This window comes from Talpa europaea, assembly GCF_964194135.1.
Source record: "Talpa europaea genome assembly, chromosome: 9".
Taxonomy (NCBI): domain Eukaryota; kingdom Metazoa; phylum Chordata; class Mammalia; order Eulipotyphla; family Talpidae; genus Talpa; species Talpa europaea.
Genome location: NC_140076.1, coordinates 19,849,760 through 19,867,003, shown reverse-complemented (window position 1 = coordinate 19,867,003; position 17,244 = coordinate 19,849,760). Strand labels below are relative to the sequence as shown.

The window sequence follows — 17,244 nt, the reverse complement described above, 5'->3', positions numbered from 1 at the left end:
GAGGGAAAACTGGTAAGGAAATCATTTGTAATGAGACTGGATGTCAGGGCTTCAAGGATGAGCGCTAGCTTGAGTGGGGTGGGGGCAGTACAGGAGTTGGCCTCCAACAAGGTCTTGTTGCCTTTTGCCCATCACCACCAAGGCATTTCCAGAAAGGTTTCCTGGTTGTGTCACTGTGTCTTCTTTATCCCCTAGGGAAGAGAATTGATGCAAGCAGGAATGGAAAAGCCAAGGGAGTGGCCATAGGATGTGAGACTCCCATATTTCACATTCTTCGATGCCAACCTGGGGGCTGGAGGGATGGTTTAAGCTCACCACAGGGATGCAGAGATGCATCCCTGTAGCGGATCTTTGTACATTGCTTAGTTAAGAGACAAAGCCCACAGGAGGTGCTCTGGGGCCACAGAGCCAGATGCTGTTGACAGGAGTAGAGGCTGCACAGAGAAGGGACATTGCAGCTCACAGGCTTTGCAGCAACTCCTGTATCTTGGGAACCACTAGCAAGCACCGTACCTAGTACATAATGTGTGCTAGTGAGTAAATGAATGAATAAAGCAACGGCTTTCTGAGGGTGTCTGTTTCAGGAAGGCTGAGATTTAGGCCAAGGCCTCCAAACAACCCTCCCCCTTACAATTAGGTGGCAATTCTTTGCAGTCACCATTGTCATCTCATGGGGGTGTCCAGCAGCACCCCCACATCCTGACTGCACAAGAAGCTTCTTAGGAAGAAATGCTTTCCACAAAGCCTGCTCCAAGCTCTCCTATTACCAAGAAAACAGTTCAGAGTTTTCTGCAGAGGAACTCAAAGCCACTATTTCCATAATCAACTACATGCATTAAAGGGAGTGATTTTTTTTTTCATTCTCTCCAAGCCAGATTTCATTAATGAAGCCCCATTTAACGAAAGTCAATTTACCAAAAAGAAAAAAAAACACTGAGTGTAATTGCTTAAATACATTTTATGTACTGCAATAGCCATTTCCTGGGCGAACTTGGAATTCCCCAGGCCCCCCATAGTGAAGTTAATGTGGACAGAAAGGTTTGAAGGGGAGAATCTCTCTTTGTGTTTCTCTCCTTTAATTATGATTCTAAGAGGGAGCAAAAGTAAAGCGAATCCTGGGGGAGGAGACTGGGGAAGAGCAGGAGCAGAATGGAATTCAGTTGAAGCTGTTCCATTGCCTTCTTTCACACTTGCACATGTGTCAGCACGAAGCAGTGGCAGAGCCTAGACGCTGACAGCTTTGGTTTGGGATCGAATCCCACCTCTGCCACTTAATAGCTGCGTGACCTTGTGCAAGTTTCTTAACCTCTCTCTGCAGCCAAATGGAGCAACAGGAAAGGGCATAAAGAACAGCAAGTGAAAAACAAGCAGCTTGTTTTCCTGTACACAGAAGTTCTTCTGTTCAACTGGAGACTGGTATAGCTGTGTGCATGCATGCGTGCAAGAGTCCCAGTTAGACCAAGGAGAGGGAGCCAGGCCAAGAAAGCTTTCCTGAGAAGGTGACATTTGACCAAAGGTTTGGAGGAAGTGAGGGGTTAAGCCCCCCAGAAGTCTGGGAGAAGAGCCAGCTAGCAGGCATAGGGAATGTCATATTCAAAGGCCCTGAGGCAAGAGCAGGCCTGAGCAGTTTTGAACAGGAGACCTTTGTGTCTGGAGCATAAAGACTAGAGATGAGGAGAGGAGGAGGGGTGGGGAGGTGAAGGAACACTGGCTTTTATAAGGCCTGAGGATTGGCACCATTATAGATTTGTTTTTAATTAACTCTATTAAGGTATAATCTGCATAAATAAAAGTACCCATCTTAGAGGGACACTTCTTTGGAACTGTGCCAAATGTGTGTCTCCCATGTAACCACATAATTTGAGATAAAAACATTTCTGTTACCCCAGACAGATCCCTTCTACTTCCTCCTGGGCAGCCCTCATCTGAACCTCCTACTCCCACCTCTGTCCACACTCTCCTGCTTTCTCTCACTCTAGATGAGTGTTTCCAGAGTTTCATGTGGGATCCTGTGCTGCATAATCTTATCACAAAATAATGCCTGCGAGTCACCCATGCGGCCGTGTGTGTCAGTGGCTTGTCTCTAATGGCAGTTTTGAGCAGGGCATGACACTGTTATAGAGCAACCCCGATATTAAACGGGTTCCTGGCTGTGGGTCCTCACCCGCGCGCTTTAAAGGGACTTATGAATACTCTACTACAGACACACGCAAAAGGGTTAATAAAAGGTTTATTTACAAGAGAAAAAGAAATAAGGAAAATGTACAACTCAGGGAGAAAATAGGGAAATAAAGTCTTTAATGCGTCCTACCCGATCCGCCGACCTGGAAACCCAAAGTCACTCTCCGAGCTGGCCGGACGCTGCGAGCTGGCCGAGAGCCAAAATGGGGTCCCCCCAAAGCCCACGTGTCTGCCTTTTATATCCACCTGGCTGCTTAACCCCACCCTCAGGTCCCAGCCACCTTCCCTTTGGTGGTGATGGGATTTGGAGTTCCCAGTGTCTTTGACTTTGACCTGGGGTGGGGGTGGAGTCCACAAAGCCTGTATGGAAATAGCTTTGGGACATCCTTTTCCCCCTAACAACACCATCACAGTGTCAGGAGCTCGATGTGATGAATCCAACATGTAGGCCCCAATTCTCCCCCAGATACCAAGAAAACTCAATGCTTAATGTTTGTGTCCAGAGAGGCAGCATAACAGTAGATATGTGGGCAACACGGAGTTTTAAGTTTTGGGAATTAACAATTAACAGCATTCGTGGGAGTGGGAGAAGTGGGAGGTGGCAGATGTCTGTTGGCTTCTCCTGGCTGAAGGTGGGGCTTAAAGCAGACCCCAGGGCTCAGAGAGTCTCCCTGACTTTCTATTATAAACTCGATCATTGATCTCATCCTGTGCTGGGGTCCCCAGCATCTCCCCTCATTTCCAGTCATGAAATAAACAGCCTTTGGTTCTGAACTATTCAAGTTAATTCTCCCTGTTTCTACTTCCCTTGTGTAAATAGCCTCCAAGCTCTGTCATTGAGATAGAATTGAATCTGACCTGGGGGGAAAAAAAACCCACAATAGTGTTCGTGGCTCTTTAGAAAACTTAAATGATTCTGCCTATAATAAACTATTTTAAATGGGATCTGGTGAAGTATAGTAATTGGTTTCTATAATAGCTCTTACCATAGCAATATGGGTTATATTCCTGGAGTTTGGCGTGTGTCAGCATTTTCATTATAGTGAAAACTCAGTTTTGCAGGGTGTGAAGCTCCTTGGTTAGCTCTTTTATTTAATACATATTTATGAAGACCCACTATGCTGGATCTCTTCAGATTGCCCCCTCAGGTCCTTCCCCCTTCCTTCTCCCTGTTGCATGCCCAGGAAGGCTTAGCTGTGGGCTGTATCATTATGCTTCCTTACCCTCTGACTTCCAGCTGGGTTAGATCAACAGGAGCATCAGCAAGAGATTAGAGGAGGAGAGGGAATTCCAGGTATTCCTTGCTTGTTCTTTCTTGGTGGGATGTTCACAAACTGGCTGTAGTCCCATCTGAAGGTCTGGGTCCTATATGATGGTCCTGTCCATCCCTCCTTCTGGGATGACTATTTCCTCTCCAGGCCTGTGTGTGGTAACAAGTTTCCCCTAGCTCACCCCCATTTCCCCAGGATACTGCCCATCCCTGATGATTTCCCTTTTATAAAGAGTCCATTCATTAAACTGTTGGAATAATTCTCATTCAACTCTGCCACCTGTTTTCTACTGAATCCCTGACACACCTACTTTGTGCCAACCAAGATTGTGGATGATGCTAGGAGCCAAGGCAATAAATAGAAGAGCAGCTGTCATTCACCAAGAAGAGCCTGTGCTTTCCAGGGATCATGCCAAGGTCTTTTCTGTGGATTATCTCACTGAATCCTTGCAACCCTTTGAGGGAGGAGCTATTATTATTCCCACTTTATAGCTAAAGTCACAGAGCCCAAGTTTCTGTACCACTAGGCTACACTGCGTTCTTTGAGGCGTTATCTTAACTAACCATATAACCTAGATAACTGAACTATGAATTGAATAAAATGCTGTGACATCACAGAGAAGGGAAAGGGAATGTCTATTTATTGAGATAATATGTATCAAATAACAGGCTAGGTCTTTCCCCAGAAGGTGTCTCATTTATTCCTTTGAACTCTTTAGGCTGCTATTATTGTCATTGTCACAGAGGCTAAGGGGCGGGTCCTAGGCTACACTGATAGGAAGTGGTCAAGTGTGATCTGAGCCCAAATCTGTGGCTTCAAGGCCAAGAAAAGTGGGAAAGCTCTCCTAGGAACGTGCTGTGTGAGAGCCTCTGGAAGTTGTCTGAGATGACCCAAGGGTGGGAGAGATGTATTCCAGGCAGTAAAGACAAAAACACAGAAAAGGAGATGCAAGAAGGGTGTCCAGGAGGCGGGAAGGAGAAGCAGTACAGGGAGGAGAGAGGGTCAGGCCAACTCTGGAGGGAGAGGAGAGAAATTGAGGGGCCTCATGGGGTGCAGGAGTGAGGAGGCAGGCACCCAAAGCTAGTCTCAGTGCTGAGTGGGGCCTGCCGGAGCAGGGCTGGGGGCCAAGTTTGGAAGGCAGGTCTCCTGCAGACCCCAGGCAGCCTCTGAAGGTCTTGTGCTCCGGTTAACTCTAGGAGGGAAGAGCTGCTTGACCTGGATATTGGCTCAGGAGGGCAGTTGGATCAGGCTGGTGTGGTGACAGTGAGAGTTGATTGATGGGGCAAGCTGGACTGGCTGGGCCTGGGAGAAGGCTGATGGGAGGGAGGAGGGGCCAGCTTCACCGCAATGGGGAGGACTCCAGTGAAGGCACAGGGATAGGGGAGGAGGCAGTGGAGACTTGGGGCCCAGGAGTGACCCCAAAATGGGCTCCATATAGCCTAGTGACTGCTTAAGTCCTTTCTCCTGACTCCTTAGGGGGCCTGATAGGCATGTTAGGGATGACAGAACTTCTGCCTGGGGCTGGGGGCCTGAGCCTCTGCCGGAGAACTTGAAACTGGCCTTCGTTGGGGAATCTAGATATCTGCTGGGGGTGACTAAACCTCTGCTGGGGGAAAGGTCTCTGCTGGGAGGACCCTTTTCCTGGGGCGGCTAGACCTCTCCTGGGGTGGGTGGCTCTGTGCTGGGTGAGCAGCCTCTGCTGCCGGAGCTGCCCCTCTTCTCGTCATGGCTGGGAATCCAGCAAGGGGGCTAGGGCATCACAGCCTTCCCTTGCTGCTCTAGGCCTGGGCTCAGGGAAGCGAGGAGTCTCCCAACCAGCTGTGGTCCTTGACCCCGCCTGTTTCCTGTCCTCCAGGTTCACGGGAGCCAGCCTCCCAGCCCCCGTCATCAGCAGCAAGAACTGGCTGAGGCTGCACTTCACCTCTGACGGCAACCACCGGCAGCGCGGCTTCAGCGCCCAGTACCAAGGTAGGTGGCCTGGTGTCCGGTGTGGCTTCAGGACATCCTTGCTGCTGCTGTCCTCTTTGTCCTGTTCTTATCTGCAGACCCAGAGATCTCACACACCTGGTCTCTGCATGTGCCTATGTGATCTGCTGCCCTGGGGAGGGACACCTCTCAAACAGCGTAGCCCAGTCTCGCCCTCTTCCGGCCCGGCTAATGTTTATTTTCTCATGTGAATAATAGTTAATAATGAGAGCTTTCATTACTAACACGATGCCACCAGGCACAGTAATACATACTTGAAAAGCGTCCACTTATTTTTCATCATTACCCAGTAAGGGAAATACTATCACCACCCCCATTTTCTGGACAAGAAAGAGGAGACCCAGAAATTTGAAGCCAGTGTCTCAAGGCCATCTGAACTCATGCCTTTTGAAGCCAGCGCCCACCTTCTTCACCACCAGAGTTCAGCCTCTCCCACTTTGAACTGGGAAGCAGCCCACAATTTCTCTCTCCTTTTCAGCTCATGTAAGACAAATACAAATGTAGGCAAAATAACTTCAGGATGCCTGATATAGCTTAGGCGCTCACATCTGTGAAGAACTGTCTTGTGCAAGAGACCAGGGCAGGAATGGCAGGTGGAAATTGTAGGCAAGGAGCTTTCTGCTCCAATCATGATGATTCTCCTGTTCCCCAAGAGCTGATTATAAAAATCCAGTGGGTTCACCCTGAAGAGAGGAGCTTTCCAAACTGGAGATCCAAAAATCCAATGGGCGGTGGGAATAGGTGCCGACATGCCTTTCAACCTTGAGTTTACACAAAGTACACAAAGGACTAGACTCATGACTTGATCGTTGGATCTTTAAAATCCAAGCAATTATGAACTGATGTTGGTTCTAATTGATTTGACAGCGAACTTGTCTTGCACACCTTAGGTAGAAGGAGGAATCAAGAGACTGTAAAAACGTGGGTGAGGTAAACCTGCACGCCCTGGAATGCAAGGACAATACGACCTGATAGGAGAGCAAACGGGGCTGTCATTCTTGCCAGGTGTGCTGAGAGAGCATTGATTGTGGGATCTCTTGCCAGCTTGGTTCCCAAGCTGCACATCTGAGGCTCCAAGCCTCAGGCCAAGGCAGGGTGGCGCAGAGCATCTCAGAGATGGCCTGGGCAGAGCAGCCCCCACCAGCAGACCTGGGACCCGGCTTTTGGGCTGAGTCTGGAATGGAAGCAGCAGTGGAGGCAGGAGCGTTACCTCTCAAATCTGCTGCTTTTATGTAAGGCCAAATATCCTTAGCCTTGGGGAGCAGGCCCCTTTTGAAACAGTGAAAAAATAAACTACAAACCAACCTGATCTGAGGAGCTTAGCAAAGTCTCACTCCTGCTGCTGAGGTTGGCCTTTGTGGGGGTGAAGCGCCTGTCTGGATTTTTCTGTTGTGTTTTCCCAAATAGAAAAGTGGAGATGGATGTTGTCATTTCATCTGATTAAATAGAAGCTGGGTGTTTCTAATATTTCAGGTTACCGAGGGCCCATTTGTCATTGTCATAGGTTCAGGTTTGATGCAGACAGTGGGCAGCATGAGCCCAGACCAAGCAGAGTCTAGAAGGTGGGAGAGACATGAATTGGTGCACCTACTGTGTTCAGGCCCCTTATCAGGCTCTGTCCACCCATTACCCCATTTGATCTGCCCCCCAGCCCACTGACAAATGTGTTTTTAAGTCCCATTTTTCAACGGCAAGAGCTGGGACTCAGAGGACTCTCCAGACACACACAGGTCACACAGCCTGGCAGGCTGAACCTTGAAGTCATTCACAGGCCCATGTGAGTTTTTGGGCAAAAATCACAGGCCCTCCCCCTATCATGCTTGGGTGTCTCGCCTTTCCTGTTTGGCTGGTAGCTTTTAAACTTTGTTTTGTTAATCTTGGTATAAAAAAATACATTTTCCAACACAATCCAGTACACACATATATCTGTAGAACAAAAAGGAAAATGTCACCAAGTGGTATTTACCCTGACTAAGTGTGATGCACCCTGCAAATTTCTTTTCCAATTTTTAATTTGAGTTGCAACCTCTAAATTAATTTAATGTGTCTATAGCAGGAAACAGCCCACAGTCTGAAAACTTGCCTTAGTTAGGAACTTCCCAGAGGCAGGCTCTATTTTATCCTCTCTGCATCGCCTTCAACATAGCCCAGGATGGGGTTTGCATATTGTGTGTGCTAATGCTTAAGGGGGGCTTTCGGGTTTCAGGCGCTTATTACTTTAGTACTTCTAAGAGCAAGTAGGTGCTGCTGTTAGCCCACAGCTGGCTCCCAATCTCATAGGCAGTCTGTTAGAGCCAGGATTTGAACCCCAGGCACGTTGGTCTGGGTCTGGCATGTTTATGTAATGTGGTACGTGCTGACTGCCTTCCTAATGATTCTCCCCTAGGACCTTCTCTCTCTACTGTTTTCTAGACACAGGGTACAGACTACAAGGGTTTATAGTAGCTCAATTGGCAACTCCATAAAGCACCAATGACAGCACCATTGACATCGTGGCCCGGACTATTCTCTGTGGTAGGGGACTAGGACAGTGCATTGTAGTGTGAAGCGTGCATTGTGGGGAATTTAACAGCATCCCTGGTCTCTGCCCACTGTATGCCAAATGCCAAGAACCACCCCATGTAGTCATGACAACCAAAAAGTCTCCAGACAGTTCCAAATGTCCCTTGCATGCAAAATCACCCCAATTGTGAACCCCTACTTTAAAGAACCGAAAACTTTGGAACCACTAAAGACCAATCTCTTTTTACTGCTTGCAAAATACAGTCAAAAGGTGGCAGACATACGGAACCTGTCTGCTTCTGTGTCAAGCAGGAGAAAGAAGGCGTCTGCATGGCTTTTACTGAAGAGGGTGTAGTGAAGGGAGCACTCACAGAGGTGAGGGTGGGTAAAAGGAACGCAGAGGGATGGTGAGACCTCCCAGGGATAAACAGCAGGCAGGTCCTTCCCACCACTACAGAGGGGGAGAAATGAGGGAGCCCCTCGAAGAGGGGCTGCCAGACAGAACCGAGGAACCTGACCACTGCCAACCACAGGAGGGGGTGGCTGGGAGTCAGTGACCCCTGCAGGAGGAGGCTCCCTGGGAATTAGTAGCCAAGACAGGAGAAATACAGGAGTCAGTAACCAAGAGAAGGGAACTGGGAGTTAGTACCTTGATCTCTTCCTCCCTAGCATCTGCTATGCCTCCCACATGCCAACTCCACAGAACAAAACCCTGCTCTCTGCCCTGACAGGCCAACAACAGGCTTTACCAAGGGACTGCCTTGCTCTCGAGAGGCCCACAGAGCTGTCTCCATCTCTGGGAGTTCAGAGCAGGGCAGAGAGCTTTGAAGAATGGACCTAGAGAGTCTTCAGCTTAGGCTCAGTTTCACTTGAGAATCTCAAGTGATTTATAGCACTTTTGAGTTATTAATTACCAGTTCCTAATTGTATTGATGAATATTTTTTCCCATAGAATAAAAAATAAGCTAAGTAAATAACCTACAACATAGCACGCTCCCTTCTTGCTTCATGAAATAAGAATATATGAGGGTTCCCAGCCAGACATTATTTTAACTAATCCCACAGGGTTTCAGAACCCTGAGTTCTAGTCTGGTTTCGCCTCTAGGTGTCTGTCCAAGGTGGGCAAAGGTATTGAATTTAACAACCTTCTCTGTGTGACAGCATGGAAAGATAGACGTGTCAGCCCATCTCTGCTCTCAAGGAGAACGGGTTAAAGAGAGGAGAGGACAGAAATCTATAACTGCTGTACAGCCTGATAAGCACTATAATTGAGGCCTGATGAAGGGTTCCAGGACCAGAGATAAAAGAGCAATTAGTTTTGCGGAGCCATTTAGGGAAAGCCACAAAAAAGTGATAGTGACTTAAACGTGGGTCTCCAAAAGATGCCAGACAGACAATCACAAGAAACATCCCAGGTAGAGGGAAGGCAAGAAAGCAAGAGCATGCACAGTCTAAGGAAGCACAGGCGTCTCTGTGTGTCTGCAGCAGAGAGGGGCAGCAGCCTGTTTCTGCACAGCTCTCGTGCTGAAAAAGGGTTTTACATTTTTAAATGGTTGAATAAAAAAACCAAAAGAAGAATATTTCATGATACATGAAAATTGCATGAAATTCAAATTGCAGTGTCTATAAATAAAGGTTTATGGGCACACAGCTATATTCATTCATTTACGGGTTGTCTCTGGCTGCTTTAGTGCTACCAGGGAAGAGTTGAGCAGTTTGCCACCGAGACAGATGGCCCACAACTAATATATTTACTCGCAGGCCTTTTACAGAAAACATTTACAGACTTAGAGCAAAGTCTGCAGTCTAGCGCAAAGGTAAGCAGTGACGGTGCTGAGTCCTGAGGCTGGAAAGTAAGGTGGATGTACCTTGTGAAAACTGCACTGAAGCTGGGCTTGGTCCTATGGGTGATGAGAAGTAGTCCGTTTTTAGGAAGAGGGGAGATGCGGCCACATTTTCCATTTAAAGAAAACTTTGCTGTAGAATGAAAAGCGGTGACAGGGGACAGTTAGGAGTCTGAGAATTCGATTATGAGATCCAGAGTTAGACAGAAGCAGTGGGATGGAGAGGATGAAACAGATAAGAGGAAATCTTTCATGGTAAACCAAACTCTGGACACACGACCTCTTAGATTTCAGAGTTAGAGGGGTTGGGGGAAGGAGATGGAGTCTGCACCAAGTGCCTGCCCCTTTCTCTAGCCAAATCCTAGCCCGACCCTGCCGTCCCTTTCACTGACTTGCGCTGTTATCTGGGCAACACTGGTGACCAGGAGATGGGACATATTTCAGAGGGAAAGCCATGGGCTCCTCTGCCTTCTAAAACTCTGCACTGAACCTCAGTTGTCTGCAGAATAAACTTTTCCATTTGAGAACAATTTGCATTTACTGAGATGCTGGAGGCTTTTTATAGTAACAAGCTAAAGCTTCTGTTTTCCACATGAACTTGTGTGCTCTTGCTTGTGATGGTTCTGCAGTCTCAGACCAGAGCAAAAGTGCCTCTGGCATCCCTGGACCAAGCTCTGACACTTGTCCTATTCTTGGTGGCCCAATGAGCTGCCAAACTCTTGCCAGCCTCATTTCCATGTTCAGGACCTCAGGGGCCTTTGCACAAATTGCAAGGTTGTTGCTATAGGGCCCAGGGAAAGCCCAGAGGACAGGTGTCCATAAGGCAAGCTTCTGAGTTCAGTCAAGAGAGAGCCTGGAGTGAAAAGTGAACACACACAAGACATGGCACCTTTCACCTCACCAGGTCTCAGGTGACCAGTCCTTTGGCCATGAAATGAATTCAAATCACATGTTCTTCCAAAAGTGAGTCAAGTGAGTCATTCATCCTGCCCTCTACTACTATTATAGGGACTCTTCCATATGCCTGGTGCTGTATCACTCACAGGATGCACCCCATTATCCATGGGGTGAAGAGTTGGAGGACAGGACATGACTGCAGTAATCTGCTTGAAGTCTTGAGAGGATGATCACTTCTGCCTGAGATAGTGCAACAGCCACAGAGAGGAGATAACATTTGAATGAGGCCTTGACCAAGGAGAGGCATAGAAGCAAAGAAGAGGAGAAAGGACATTCCAGAGAGCGAGAGAACAGCATCGCAAAGGCTACTGAAACCTCTATGGATGGTCATGGTGATTCCCTTAAACATCTTTTTTCCAGTTATTTTCTCCAACTGGCTCTGCTGAAGTTGTCAGGGAAGACCATTTCTCACCCCATTAATAAAGGCACAGCACTATTCTAGACTGCCTCCCGTTCCCATGCCAGGGTGCTTCTCTTCTTTAGGAATTCCAGTAAGTACAAGTTTTGCTGTGGTTAACCGGAAAGCCACATGGCAGCAGCCAACACAGCACTTCTGACAGCCTCAGTTGGTTGATGATTCTTGTTTCTGGCATCTCAAAAAAAATCACCCAGCATAGGGCATAACCAACTTCTAAGGAATGTTGCATCAATGGCTCAATGACCAATAGTCCTTCAACACCTGCATTCTTTGCAGTGGTCATCGCCAGGATTTTGAGTATTCTTTTAATGATTTATGTATTAATGTTTTACTCTTCATTTGCCAGAGTGAGGAAGCCAAGCCTGGGCTGCATCATGCACCTCACCCAGAGGACCTTTTTGTCCACAGCAGCTCATCCAGCATCCATTGCCTCTGGCACTCTTTTCATTCTCTTCCCCATCCCTTGCCCCAGCAATCCTGGGCTCAGCTTTGCCATCTGATATTCCAACAGATGTTTATTTAGTGTTTCTTATTCACAGTCGCTAACAGTGACATCTAAGTGAGCCATGATTTCTTCAATGTGTTTCTCAATTTAAATCCTGCACTTTTTCCTTGCAAGAACATGGCATCATCTGTGATCACAATGACCTCTCCAGTCATGAAGCAGAATATCTTTAGGATTTAGAACCCAGCTCTCTTTTCCAGTCCCCACACCATCATTAGCAACAGTTTGTTGGTTCTTCCTGTGAGACCTAATCCTGGAGCTTGAGCTGCCCTAACCTGAAAGCTAACCTTGAGCCTCTTCTAGGTGAGTGCCCTGAGGGCATCTTCAGCAATTATAATCAGAGGCTTTCCACGAGGATTGGCATGTTCAAGAGCAGATACAATGGACCAGATCCTGGAAATCACAAGTATCCTTTTCTGAACTTCTGAAGTATTATTCAACTAGAAAGATATGTAATCTGGGTCCAAGTCTGTGCCTTCGATTGTACATTCATCCTTCTGATGGCCTTTGTAATGACATCAGAAGTGAGGTTGCTGATTTCTCTGTCTCCATTTGCAGAAATTGTGTCAAATCAAGCCATCTCTTCAGGGGTCGTCACAGGTCCCTAAGTCCAGCAATTGTAGCGTTAACAAGCACCATCACACCTTTCCTGATTTCCCTGGGATTGATGCCCGTGCCAGCCTTTTCCACATCTTCTGTGGCCATCAAGTGTGCCAGCCACCCTCGCCACACATCTGTGTGTCAGCAGCACCCTGCTCAAGTCCCATGCCACAGCTTCACATTTACCCTTTAAGTCAACCGACCTGGAGAGAGACACCTCATCTCTTGTTACTTTGAGGCTCCCCCGCTCTGTTCAGTAATCACCGCTCTTCCCTTTGGCTCCCTTTGGTGCACTTCCGCACCTGCTAGATGGGCAGAACCTTGAAGCATTAAGTCTTGCAGAAATTGTGGCAAATCAAGTCATCTCTTCAGGGGTCATCACAGGTCCCCTGAATTGCACATCCTTTGGCATAAACCTGAGTGAGGGGAGCAGGCAGTGTACTGGCCACCAGCTTTGACTAGCCAAGAGGGCTGTGAGTAATCACGGCATTTCTTCGGGGCTGTGGCCAACCAGCGAAGCAGACCCACTCTGACATGGAAGGGCAGAGTTTCCAGTGGGAAAGAGGCAATCAGTTTTCATGTCCTAGAAGATCACCCTTTCCAGCATTCTCTCACTAGAGAGGGAATCAGTGAACAAAATCCAAGCAAACGTGGATGACTTTAGGTCAGGAGTGGCTCAGAAGATTGAAAGAAGGGTCCACAGTGGAGAAATTTCCTGAAGTTAGACCAACTGAAGTTGGCAAGGGCGTGGGGAGAAGGGAGGATCCAGCCAGTTGGACAGCCAAGTGCAGGGACCAGGAGTGGTCAAGGTTAAAGGGAAGGTTCACCCTTGTGGGTTGAGTCCACTGGGAATGAGAGAAGCCACAAACTCCATTTACTTCTTTATTCCCCGAGCTTTGGACATAGGTTAGGCCTCCTTCTCCTTCTGTTCCCCAACAGGCCCTTGTCTCCTGCTGGCTCAGCCCTATAACTCATGCTGCAGACTAGAGAAGCATTTGTATTGCCAGATTCTTCTAGCTAAATGTGTACTGTATGTCCCGCTAACCTTTACAGCAGCGGGGAAATGTTTGGTAATTAACCAGAATATAAAGGATGAATGGAGCAGCCTGGCAGTCTCCTGTAGTCATTATCATTCAGAGGAGATGACTGTAACTAGTAAGATTTCCATCAACCAGTTAAAGCCACACGCTTCTCCTGGGAGTCCTGACTTTGTTCATGTACACTGCAACCACACTTATAAATGTGAATTATGTTTTATCTCTGAGTATTTGTAGCCATGTGAACCAAGTACACAAACGTGTTCTTGTGGGTGTGCTTGTTGTAGGCGTGAATGTGCATGTGTGCGTGGATATGTCTGCATGCATATATGCACCGGGTATGCACCTGAGTGTAGCTGGACCAGCACATGAGGGGATGTGTATCCCATGGTGGTGCAATCATGGACTCAGCCCAGGCTCCATTTTATCTCCACTGCTCTGATGGCTACAGAATCCTCAGAGTCCAGAGGCCCCTGGGCACTCCATGAATGGCTGACTGTGTATAAATGAGAACAACACAGAAATTCTCCAGGTTCTTCACTTCCGGTTGACTCTGTGCACTATGAAGTTGCAAGGGAGACGGGACCTTGGACTTTGACCTTCTGCACCCAGATCTGCCCTGGTCTGTTGAGCTAGCTCTCCAGTGAGCTCATTTCATGGCTGATTTCCCTGGGCATTTTGTGTTCCATGATCCATCATCACCCACTTGGTCCAATTGCTTAAAAGACAAATGAACTGCATATAATTCAGGGTGTGAGAACTTCCCTAGGATGGCTCAAAAACGGGAGCCCCTGGCACCTGGAAGGGTTTTCTTGATGCAAATGTACCTGGTGATGTGGCCTTTGCCAAAACTTACTCCCACAGCCAGGACACCTACCTGCTCATCAGCCCCAGCCACGGGCCACCTGCAGCCTCCACCTCCCTAGAGCCCAGGCCTGAGGGGGCTAGGTCTGGAAGCTCTTCCTTAAGAGATAGTGTTGCAGGAATGGGCAGCCCCGCCCTCTGAGCTGCAGCCCCCTCATTTCCCAGCAGGCTAACCTGTGATGTCCAAGGATGGCGGCAAAACCCCACCCCTCATATCCAGCTCAGAGAAATAAATGGTCACAAAGTCTACATGTAAATAAGAATCCCCCTCTAGTTTTCCAAGTTCCTTCCTTTCTAGTCCTTTTTATTGCCATAAACTCCAAACTGTGATAAGTAGCAGGCAGGAATTGAGAAAGAACAGAGTTAGTTCCTACTTGGGAGACAGAGTGAGGTCATCCGCCACTGAAAGTGGCCCAGTGAATTTTAAGCCTTGACCAAGTTAGACAGTCCTTTTGGGGAGCACTGAGTAGGAAGACTGGACATAGAAATCTGAAGGATTCCTTCAGGAGCCTCAAGAGAGAAAGGGAAGGAAGAGATTTTCTTTCATATAACCTTGAGAAGAGAGGAAGAAAGGCTCTCATCACCTGCCCCATGCATCTCATGACCTCCTTTAGAGATACTAGGAGACCCCAAGCCACCTTTCCTGCCTCTGGGAATGGCTTACATGGTGCATGGCCCCTTTCCTAGTGGTCTCCCTTCCTCCAGGGGACACTGGAACCTGAAACTAGGGGGTTGAAAGACTCGTACCTCACCTCCTCCTTCTTGGCCAGATGTTCTCTGCATAGCTGACCTCCACTGGGCCACACTGGGTCATAGAGGCCCCCATGCACACCCCTGTCTCAGTGTTGGGCCATCGGGGAAAGGAGCTGGCATTGTCCCCAAAGAACTGGGACTGCTGCTGTTCTCTTAGGCATGGTCGAGTCAGAGAATGTTCTCCCCTGCCACACCGTATTAGCTAGGCTTGAATAATGCATGTTTCTCTACTAACACCCTCTGTTTGATAATGGGTCCACGTTAGTGTTCATTGGAAATTTTCCTGCTGGATACACATGGAGAGTAATGCACATTTATAAAAAGAGTTTGAATGCACGTTGGGAAGTGGCATATCTGTGATAGTAACTGAATTGTATCAGGCATTCAGCTGAGACAGCAGTTTGCCAGGGGACAATTCCTTGGAGAGGCTCTGATGTAGGTAGCGAGGGCTGGGCAGTGCTGGGAGAGGGCCTCCTCACACACCTGAGAGCTGTGGGCTTTCGCTCTGGGATTTACATGTTACCTCCAAAGCGGAGAAGGCACCTAGTTTTCAGGAGATGAGCTGGGGGTGAAAGTTGACTACCCCTGGGATTGCTTTGGGGACACATCACAAGAAAAGATGCTCAGGTTCAGCCAAGAGCACTACAGTACAATTTCCTGGCTATGGGACCCACAGCAAGTTACTTAAACCACGTTGAACCTTAATTTCGTATCTATCAAGTAGATAGAATAATTATAGGTCAAGAGGGTTGAAAGTATAAGGACCACATGAAGTGGTTCTTGAGGGCCCACTAGGTGCCAGATGCTAATCTAGGCACCGAGGACACAGCAATGAACAAAACAGATGAAACTCCTGCCTTAATGGAGCTTATATTGCAATGTAGGTTGACAAATATCACTTAGTGTGTTATCTACTATATTAGAAAGATAAGAGATTTGGTCTTGGTGATAGAATGAAAACTTAGTTCAATCCATCAGGTCACCATCCACGTGGCCTTCAGCACCCAGCTTCCCAAGCCTACGAGAGATTGGCCCATGTAGACTGGGCTTGACTGTGCTGATTGCTCTGCTCCATGTACCTCTCATCCCCTGGAACCAACCATGTCTTCTCCCAGTGAAGGCAGAGATGTGAGAGAGCAAGTCTAATCTGGTGGGCACTTTGCAAGCTTTTGGTCCTGTCAAGGCCTCCAGAATGCCAATGACCAATGGAAGCCATATGGCCAAAGCCAAGGGATGAAGACGTGTACTCTACCTCCTCCAAGGGAAGAACTAGTGTCACATTGCAAAGAGTGTGAATACAAGGAGAGTGACAATAAGGGCAGAATCCAGTTGAACAGACCTGGTCAGGGCTGGTTTAGTATTGGGCAGGGTTGAATCTGGGGACAGGATTGCCAAGGGCCGGCTAAAGGATTTCACATGCATTGCTCACCTGATCCTTCTCCTCCAGAGAGCCAGCCTTGCTAGCTTGATTCACACGGGTGAATCCCTGCTGCACTCAAATGCTACCCTTGGTGTGTGACCTGGCCCAGAGCAGCTCTAAGACTTTGACTCACCATAAATGTCTCAAGCCATAGGAGGGGTCATTCTAGAGGGACCTCCTCAGTCACAGACAACTCAAACCAATTTTCCTCTTACCTCCTCTCTAGTCAAGAAGCAGATTGAGTTGAAGTCTCGAGGTGTGAAGCTGATGCCCAGCAAAGACAACAGCCAGAAGACATCTGTGTGTAAGTGTCCGCCCACCTGCCTTCCGGCTGGGCTCTTGCTCATGGTCAGACCCGTGGGGTTGTGACCGAGGGAAAGCCAGATGATGCTGGAATGATATCCCCTCAATCCTGCTGCCCTGCACCCCAGGTTCTGCATGTGGAAGTGCTGACCTAGGGGCCAGTGAGCAGCCCAGGGCCTGTCCTTTGCCACTCCCTCGTCCTCTCCCACTGCCCTCCTTTCTCCTCTGTCTCCCTCACGTCCCATTCTAATGGCAGCCCAGGGAGTCATTCCTGCTACATTTCTCTCTTCATTTTTCCTTTTGAATCACTTCCACCTGCTAAGACAGTCCTTTCTCTGACTCCTTGGCTGGGAGTCGGTCACCTGCCATTGGGCTCTTGGAGGCTGTGTGGCCCCAATTCCAGCACCCAGCCAAGATTGGGGAGGAGAGAGATGGAAATGCTGAGTGCCCTCTGCCAGGGTCCCTGGGCCTGGCTGGGCAGAGAGCAGGCTAGAGAGTGGGGATCCTGGCTCTCCAGCCAAGGGGGCAATGCTGGGGTGCCCTGCTTGGGCACGGGGAAGGTTATGCCTATGGGAACACGTTCCTATTACTGGTGTTGGATGA

General features: G+C 48.3%; 1 protein-coding gene across 1 annotated transcript in view; it reads left to right on the top strand.

Annotated features, from left to right (window-relative positions):
• CSMD2 (CUB and Sushi multiple domains 2) overlaps positions 1–17,244 on the top strand; it is a gene marked incomplete at both ends in the record, with an annotated part of 507,564 nt that overhangs the window by 252,422 nt on the left and 237,898 nt on the right. Inside the window, 2 exon segments of the mRNA XM_084243387.1 lie at positions 5,308–5,420; positions 16,565–16,642. Coding sequence (XP_084099513.1) covers positions 5,308–5,420; positions 16,565–16,642 — 191 coding nt within the window.